The sequence below is a fragment of the Anopheles coustani genome, chromosome X (genome assembly GCF_943734705.1).
Source record: "Anopheles coustani chromosome X, idAnoCousDA_361_x.2, whole genome shotgun sequence".
Lineage (NCBI taxonomy): Eukaryota > Metazoa > Arthropoda > Insecta > Diptera > Culicidae > Anopheles > Anopheles coustani.
Window position 1 is genome coordinate 12307299 of NC_071290.1, and position 9573 is coordinate 12316871.

The window sequence follows — 9573 nt, forward strand, 5'->3', positions numbered from 1 at the left end:
GTCGCTTTGGAAGGGGTGCCATATTTGAGAAGAGTTATTTCAAAAGCCCAATCCTTTTCCGATACCGTGATAAGTCACCTTGTATATTTATACACATTGGCTTCAGACTACTTTGCTTAATCAAAAAAGTATTTAAATTGAAGCACTGAATGTGTTATTGTAAACCTGCACGGATTTGATGACAAAAACCGAGGCCGGACAGTACTCGGAATCGTGGCTTTCATCAAGAAAAAATAATAAAATGTATTTAATTTGGTTTGAATTTGGAAAATTTCAAAAACATTGGCGGATCTGACGTCCGATAAAATATTGTACTTAAAAGCATTGACACCAGCCTCAATCGAAAACTCGATACTGGTCCTACCTGTTCATACCATGATCAGAGCTTTGTTTACAGGCATTTGTTAGTCAGGTGATGACAATATTATTACCTTTCTTTTCAATGGGTTACTGAAGGAGTGACCTAGTGAAGCTGAAGTTTTAAATTTAAGCCCTGGGTTGGGCTCAAATTCCAGATCATTTTAAATGCTTTGAAAATATTTTATCAAACATTGGCTTTAATGTCTGTTCTATAAATCCCTAAAAAAATGTGTAAGGTCGGTTTGACGTTGATTTCAACTATGCAGCAATTGGATCCTCTACACGCCTCGTTTATTTTAATGTTCGTACCCGATATAGCAATTGGAATAAACTCAAGCATTCAAAAAGGTACAACACTGGTTTGAAAAAGTTTATACCCCCAGCATTGAGGGTATAGCGGATAGAACAACTGCAACTGACGTATTAAAAGAAATAGTGATGGAAACAAAAATTAGCGACAATCGGATAGGTCCGCTCAGGTACAGGAGCGAGTCCATCATTTAGCTGGCTCCGATTAAGAACAAAGACAATTTTTAATTCATATCACTCTCCGAAGTCTAATCTGAAAGCATGTTCCGATGATTTTTATCCATTTTTATTTATATTAAAGGTTGGAAAAATAATCAAACATCCCTCGATATTGCTCCGAGTTAATGTCAATTTGATTTGTGATCGGATCGGTCTTAATTCACCGCTCCGGGTTAGCATCACTACTCTTGGTATAAGCCTGTCATTTCTATATTAGCAGAATTGCCGTGTTTAGTTACGCGTAATTTTATAATTTAGAGGCAAAATATTTGTCCAGCAATTGACCCGGAAAGTTTTATAAGTGATTCATAGGAACAAAATGGAAAATATAGCGAGAACTCACGAAGGTATGTACAATAGTGGCACGAATGGGCATAAATGAAGCTCTGGTGGATCGTTTGGAAGTGGTTGCTTACGTTCTGCGGAACGAAACATTTCCGCGGCCTGCTTTTCACAGACACTTTGCGCCTTTCTACTTTTGATCTCGTTTCTATGACTGAAAAAGGTACATTTGCTGTCTTGAAATGCCAAACAGTAATGCAACCAAATTCAAATCTAATAAGTAGCTTTTAAATTATATCCTGTTCCCGAAAATATGAAATATAGACTAAGAAAGAAAAGATAAGGCATCAGAGTGGTACATGCTTTTATGAATGGGTCTGTAACGCTAGAGCAGACACGTCGGTTCCATATACTTCTGTTTGTTTCAATATGTTTCTCCCATTTGCAGACATCGAAGCGCACATTCGAGATCTTCAGACGAAAAATCGCGAAATCACATCCGAGGCAGCAAAAGATAAAGGAGTTGGGTTGACCGACCGCGGTTACTTCGATACGGATCTTTACAATGATGGAAACACGAACAGCAAGTACGACGGATACGTCACATCCATCGCCCCGAACGACGACATTGACGACGAGGAGGACGAGGGGCTACCGATCGGACGGAATAATGGCGCCATAGGGTTTACCGCCCCACAGGCGTTGCTCAATGACATTGCGGTACAGGTAAGAACACCTGCTTCCGCTCCGGAAGCTTTGGAGAAGAAGGCACGTTTGGTCTGCAACTTTGCTATTTGTTTATCTCCTACAGGCTGAGGACTACGACCCATTTGCAGACCGCAGAAGACCCACGGTAGCAGAAAAGGAAGATGAATACCGCCAGAAGCGGCGACGCCTGGTCATTTCGCCTGAGCGAGTCGATCCGTTTGCAGATGGTACGTACTTGCCGACATTGTCTCAAGTAAAGGAAGCTTTTTTCGAGCGTACTTTTAATTTTCATCGATATTCACAGGTGGCAAAACTCCTGACGTTGGCAGCCGATCCTACACGGAAATTATGCGCGAGCAGATGGTGAAAGGCGAAGAAGAAGAGGTATGGAAAATACAATCTCTCAACAGTACACTGAGGGAAACTAGAATAGCACCATCCTGCTTGAAAAATTCAAGCTTTTAACAGCTTAAACTGAATGCAATAACGTTCCAAACTGGAAAAAGCTTCAATTATGGAAATTTTATACATATTAACGAATGGTGCTATTCTTGTTTCCTTCAGTGTATATCTAGAACACAATAATCGTCACTTCTAACTTTTCTTACCTTTTCCGCAGCTCCGTAAGAAAATTCAAGAGAAAGCGAAAGACGGTACGCTTAAAATCAGCTCAAATGGATCACTCAAGCAAGCATCGCAACCGCAGCTTCCGATGGCCGAGCCAAAAAGACGGGGGCGCTGGGATCAGGCGGTGGAGGAACATTTCATTCCGCCCAAGAAACCCTCTGTACCGGCAACTCCGACATGGGATGCGGAGGTAAGTTTGTTTTAGTTATGTTTGGGGGCTTCTCACCGTCGGCGAAATGACGGTAGATATTTGTCATCAGATTGTTAATATAATCCTTCTTCATGAATAGTTTTTAAAAGACACCTTTGATTTTAATCTCCAAATGCTCACGAAGCACGAGATGGATGAGCTGAATTTACATACTCCGAGTGCAGTGTTATGTTGAATCTAATGGTGTGACCATCCCTTCTCTTAAATTTATTAGAAAAATCAGGACGAGCTCCTTTAGTTTAGTGGGTGGCAAACATTAAAATCACTCGCCAGGCTCTTATCGTTATAAAATTTGTAAAATTTATGTTGTTTTTGTTTGCTATATCTTTGTCGTACCAAACTGGTTGGCTTTTTGTGCAGTTTCACCTAACAGTGTTTGATAGGGCATACTATCTATATTTAATATTTAGTAAAATTCTTGAACTATTGTTTTGACACATTCTGCAGATCTTGAGATTATTTGCCAACTTATCAGATTTTGCTTATGCATTTGTGGAAAGTACACGTAAACGAATACGTGCTCCCAAGAGGTAGACCTTAACGCGGACATGTTCAAATTCGGCGAATTTCCTAGTTAAGATGGGTTCAGCATTGAATTTCCCTAATATTGTTGTTGGGACCCCTTCTCCCAACTTCTTATCTGAATGAAGACAATCGCTGGTATCCATGAGTACGTTACAATGTTTTCCGAATACTTCAATACTTCCAAAAACAGTTACGCATGGTACTCACTTTTAGAAAAGAAAAATAATAACTGACTTGAAGGGGAGGGAAACAATTAAAACAAATGCTACAGAACAGTTTTTAATTGTTCCTTCCGCAGAAAACACCTGCCGACCATCGCTGGGACGAGACGCCGGGACACAAGGGCAGTGAAACACCTGGCGCAACGCCAAACGTACGCATCTGGGATGCAACTCCGGCACATGCGGGCGGTGCGGCTGCGACCCCGGGTCGAGAGACGCCGGCAGAGAAATCGACCAGGCGCAACCGTTGGGACGAGACACCGAAAACGGAGCGCGAAACGCCCGGACACTCGTGGGCCGAAACGCCCCGCGCCGACCGAGTGAGCGGGGAGGGAGTGCTGCTAGAGGGCACCACACCCGCCTCCAAGCGCCGCTCGCGTTGGGATGAGACGCCCTCGAATGCGACACCCTCCGCCATGACGCCCTCGGTGGCGATGACACCGACACCGCACGGTGCGGCTGGCACGCCAGGGCACGCGACGCCACTCCTTACCCCCGGCGGCACCACTCCGATCGGACAAAAGGCGATGGCGATGGCAACACCGACGCCCGGCCACCTCGCAGCGATGACGCCCGAGCAGCTGCAGGCGTACCGCTGGGAGAAAGAAATCGACGAGCGCAACCGGCCGTTCACCGACGAGGAGCTGGACGTAATGTTCCCGCCGGGCTACAAAATTTTGCCACCACCGGCCGGCTACATTCCGATCCGTACGCCGGCGCGCAAGCTGATGGCTACACCGACGCCGCTTGCCGGCAGCGGACCGGCGGCATTTTTCATCCAGAGCGAGGACAAGTCGGCCAAGTTCGTGGACAACCAGCCGAAAGGCAACCTGCCGTTCATGAAGCCGGAAGACGCGCAGTACTTCGATAAGCTGCTGGTGGAGGTCGACGAGGAGTCGCTGACGCCCGAGGAGCAGAAGGAGCGCAAGATCATGAAGCTGCTGCTGAAGATCAAGAACGGCACGCCGCCGATGCGGAAGGCCGCACTGCGCCAGATCACGGACAAGGCGCGGGAGTTTGGCGCCGGACCGCTGTTCAACCAGATTCTACCGCTGCTGATGAGTCCCACGCTGGAGGACCAGGAGCGCCACCTGCTGGTGAAAGTGATCGATCGCATCCTGTACAAGCTGGACGACCTGGTGCGCCCGTACGTGCACAAGATCCTGGTCGTGATCGAGCCGCTGCTGATCGACGAGGATTACTACGCGCGTGTCGAGGGCCGCGAGATCATCTCCAACCTGGCGAAGGCGGCCGGTCTGGCGACGATGATCTCCACCATGCGTCCCGATATCGACAACATCGACGAGTACGTGCGCAACACGACGGCCCGCGCGTTTGCGGTGGTCGCCTCGGCCCTCGGCATTCCCTCGCTGCTGCCCTTCCTGAAGGCGGTGTGCAAGAGCAAGAAGTCGTGGCAAGCGCGCCACACCGGTATCAAGATTGTGCAGCAGATCGCCATCCTGATGGGTTGCGCCATCCTGCCTCACCTGAAGTCGTTGGTCGAGATTATCGAGCACGGGCTGGTGGACGAGCAGCAGAAGGTGCGCACGATCACGGCGCTGGCGTTGGCAGCGCTTGCCGAAGCAGCGACCCCGTACGGTATCGAGTCGTTCGATTCGGTGCTGAAGCCACTGTGGAAGGGTATCCGTACGCACCGTGGTAAGGGTTTGGCGGCGTTCCTGAAGGCGATCGGCTACCTGATTCCCCTGATGGACGCCGAGTACGCGAACTACTACACGCGTGAGGTGATGCTTATTCTGATCCGCGAGTTCCAGTCGCCCGACGAGGAGATGAAGAAGATCGTGCTGAAGGTGGTGAAGCAGTGCTGCGCCACCGACGGTGTCGAGGCGCAGTACATCAAGGAGGAGATCCTGCCGCACTTCTTCAAGCACTTCTGGAACCACCGGATGGCGCTCGATCGCCGCAACTACCGCCAGCTGGTCGACACGACGGTGGAGATCGCGAACAAGGTGGGCGCGTCCGAGATCATCAACCGGGTGGTGGACGACCTCAAGGACGAGAACGAGCAGTACCGCAAGATGGTGATGGAGACGATCGAGAAGATAATGGCCAACCTCGGTGCGGCCGACGTCGACTCGCGCCTCGAGGAGCAGCTCATCGATGGCATCCTGTACGCGTTCCAGGAGCAAACGACCGAGGACGTCGTCATGCTGAACGGGTTCGGCACGATCGTGAATCAGCTGAGCAAGCGCGTCAAGCCGTACCTGCCACAGATTTGCGGCACCATCCTCTGGCGACTGAACAACAAGTCGGCGAAGGTGCGCCAGCAGGCGGCCGATCTGATATCGCGCATCGCCGTCGTGATGAAGACGTGCCAGGAGGAGAAGCTGATGGGCCATCTGGGCGTGGTGCTGTACGAGTACCTCGGCGAGGAGTACCCGGAGGTGCTCGGTTCGATCCTGGGCGCGCTCAAGGCCATCGTGAACGTGATCGGCATGACGAAGATGACACCACCGATCAAGGATCTGCTGCCGCGCCTCACACCCATCCTGAAGAACCGGCACGAGAAGGTGCAGGAGAACTGCATCGATCTGGTGGGACGTATCGCCGATCGTGGGCCGGAGTACGTGTCCGCCCGCGAGTGGATGCGCATCTGCTTCGAGCTGCTCGAGCTGCTGAAGGCGCACAAGAAGGCGATTCGGCGCGCGACCGTCAACACGTTCGGCTACATCGCGAAAGCGATCGGTCCGCACGACGTGCTCGCGACGCTGCTCAACAACCTGAAGGTGCAGGAGCGCCAGAATCGCGTGTGCACCACCGTCGCGATTGCCATCGTCGCCGAAACCTGCCGCCCGTTTACCGTGCTGCCGGCGCTGATGAACGAGTACCGCGTGCCGGAGCTGAACGTGCAGAACGGCGTGCTTAAGTCGCTCTCCTTCCTGTTCGAGTACATCGGCGAGATGGGCAAGGACTACATCTACGCCGTGTGTCCCCTGCTCGAGGATGCGCTGATGGACCGCGATCTGGTGCACCGGCAGACGGCCTGCGCCGCCATCAAGCACATGGCGCTCGGCGTGTACGGGTTCGGGTGCGAGGACGCCCTGATCCACCTGCTCAACTACGTGTGGCCAAACATCTTCGAAACGTCGCCCCATCTGGTGCAGGCGTTCATGGACGCGGTCGAGGGGCTGCGCGTCGCGCTCGGTCCCGTCAAGATTCTGCAGTACACGCTCCAGGGGCTGTTCCATCCGGCGCGCAAGGTGCGCGACGTCTACTGGAAGATCTACAACTCGCTGTACATTGGCGCGCAGGATGCGCTCATCGCTGGCTACCCCCGCATCGCCAACGACCCAACCAACCAGTACATACGCTACGAGCTCGAGTACAGTCTGTAAGCTTGCTGTCCATTGCCGTGCGAGCTCTACCTGCCCAGAACGAACAGTTTATCACCCTGTTTTGCAAGATTTTTCTTTAGCATTGCAATGCACTTTTCATCCTCTTTCACGCTCGACTTGAACTTTCCGAGCAAGCATAAGTTTAACTGTAAATTTATGCACACGAGACTCATACAAAAAAGATTGGGATTGCTTATGATAAAACTATTTACCCAAGCGCTACGGTTTACTTCACATACTCAATTTGTTTCTACCATTCCTAACATTCAGTGAACCTTTTCTCAACACATAATGCACGTAGAGGATGGTTAAAATGGTATTACCAAAAAAACCGTTGCTAACACAGATATCCAAACTGCAAATCCTAGCGATACTCGATCGATAGATAGACTCGATCAAATGCTGCACTAAGCCATTTGTTTTTAGTTTTTTCCAGCTCGTGGATCAGCAGATGAGTGCAGTGCGCTACAGAATAGTTAGGAAGGTGGTATTCTAGGATTTTCCTAACACTCCCAACTTGCGCCAGCCGGTAGCGTATAGAAAAAGGTAAAAGTTAATTGCTAGTGGCAAGGCAAGAACTACTACGATTATCTCTTAGTATAATTAAGCAGTAGATTGTAAGGTGTGAATTCTTCATAACAGATACGCGATAGAAAAGCTAGAAAAAAAAGTTGTCACAGGTCCGCCAGCAGGGCAGAGAGTTATTATTTAAGGTAGCCTACATTTTTTTTTTCTATAGGGCATTTTGTTTGTTTTTGATATCACTTTATTTTTTGTAGTGTTATTAACACCTTGTTGTCGTCCGGAGTCATTACGGAGTTTTGTTCGCTAGGCCGCGAAAGGATAAGGTAAGAGAGAGAGAGAAGCTGCGGCAAGAAAACGATGTAAAAAAAATGGAATCGCCCCGATGATAAGGTGTTCAAAGACCGTCTATATTCTGAATTTTGCTAAGGTTTAATTGTATCCATATTAAGACTAAGCACGAGTGGTCACACATCCTTAGTATTTCCACTGGATTTAATGTTTGTATGTGATCAAATAAAACACTTACTGCTACCGATACGGAACTGTAATGTGTTCTTATCTTACCTAATTTTGGTGGTTGAACCCCGGACTAGGTTCCATTACCAATGTCGTAGTACGAAAATAAAATAATGAACGTTTCTTTTTCCAGCTACAACAATAATGCCAGGGATAAAAATCTTAAAGGGTAAGCTTTATTTGTTTACATTGCAATCTTATTTACAAAATCACCACCATCTCCAGCGTATATCGGTGACAGCGCGGGATATTGGATAGAGTTCGGATCTGGTCACCCAATTCGACAGCAGACGACGCCCACCGTACATCAAACTAGTTGTCGCACAACCGGTGTACACGATGCAGACGAGAAAGAAACACACACAGCACAGCTACGCTCCTGACTTTCATCGGTCCTAGCCCGACAGCGGGTTGGCATTGTCCTGGAAGTCAACCTCCGGCTGGAAGCCTCCCTCCTTGTCCACGATGTACTTGATCGTCATGAGTCTTCCATCCGGCAGCCATACCGAGTATCGGCCCGTCACCTGGGAGAAAGTGGTAGATAGTGGTAACTAAGCTGGGCTGATGGGGAGTAGTCTCCCACTCCTTGACCCATCCCCCCTTACCTTGCCCGCCGTATCGCCGGCTTCATTTTTGTCGAAAAATAGTTGCTTCTCCGGATCCTTCACCTCGTACTTGTACTCGTACTAAAAGAAGATGGAAATAGTGTTTTCAGCAAATCGAACTAACAGAATCTCGAGTCAACAATGTTGCCAGCTCCAGCTAACGCAGGACGAGTCCATTCATTCTATTGATTATCCCACTCCGTTAATGTTCCTTCCCTTTCGAGCATCCTTAAGTCTCTCTGTGTGTGAGCTGGTTGTACTTACGGCCTCGTACTTCTCTGCCTGTGGTGCGGCATGCAGGAGCATGATCGATACGCTCAACAACACCATCAGCAGCGTCACCATTTTCGCCGACATGGTGCACCGGAAGCAGGACGAGCGAGGCGTGGATATTTGGTTGATTGAGGGGGTAGCTTCTGCCAGGACGTTCGGCACGGGGCTTGGACGGGTTGATGGTGCTGATGCTGGGGCTGCCTCTCCGGACGAGGATACGAGGTCCTCGGACCAAGCGGAAGGAGCGCGAGATGCAGAAAAACAACAAAGAACCACAAGGAACGAACGACTCACAGGAGGATCACGAATCAGCGAACGGCGATAGAATACTGCATGCACCCGGCAGCTCCCGGGTTCGTATTTATACTCGCTTCCATTCTCCACCATTTCCCACGGGGGACACTAGCACGAGCAAGAACAGTCACGGCAAGTGGAGCACCAAGTGCCAATCCTTTTTCTCCGCACATTTGAGATGTTTTTCGTTTGGCGTTTTATTTTTTTGCAATTCGCATCTCGTGCCTCGTTTTCGGCGTGGCTCACACCATGTTGTGCCGCAATCTACGGGGATGGTGTGTCCCAAAGGGGCACGACAGCACTCGAACGGTGATGATCTGCTGCATTCGCACGGCTCTCCCTTCCCCCGTTGCACAGTAAACCTAGTGCACACAATTCGGCGGCCGCTCGATCAAGACATATATTGCAAACAGGAGCTGAGAAATCGCATTCCTTATGAATGATCAAAATATAAAACAACTCTCAGTAGTTTTTTATTCATACATCATGTTGTGTGGAAACCACTGTTACGCCTTTCGGCAGGATTTTTACTTAAGTTAATG

At 49.3% G+C, this 9573-nt stretch overlaps 2 protein-coding genes across 2 annotated transcripts; one reads left to right on the forward strand and one right to left on the reverse strand.

Annotated features, from left to right (window-relative positions):
- Nucleotides 1–1104: 1104 nt before the first annotated feature.
- LOC131269625 (splicing factor 3B subunit 1) lies at nt 1105–7885 on the forward strand. Its single transcript, XM_058272085.1, has 6 exons — nt 1105–1235; nt 1619–1896; nt 1982–2105; nt 2183–2262; nt 2498–2695; nt 3540–7885. The coding sequence occupies exons 1-6, from the start codon at nt 1208–1210 to the stop codon at nt 6816–6818; spliced, it is 3987 nt and encodes a 1328-aa protein (XP_058128068.1). The 5' UTR covers nt 1105–1207; the 3' UTR covers nt 6819–7885.
- A 153-nt stretch (nt 7886–8038) lies between these two features.
- Nucleotides 8039–9113, reverse strand: LOC131269203 (pro-resilin-like). Its single transcript, XM_058271541.1, has 3 exons — nt 8729–9113; nt 8465–8545; nt 8039–8383 (listed from the first exon to the last, which is right to left on the reverse strand). The coding sequence occupies exons 1-3, from the start codon at nt 8819–8821 to the stop codon at nt 8255–8257; spliced, it is 303 nt and encodes a 100-aa protein (XP_058127524.1). The 5' UTR covers nt 8822–9113; the 3' UTR covers nt 8039–8254.
- Between the last annotated feature and the right edge of the window lie 460 nt (nt 9114–9573).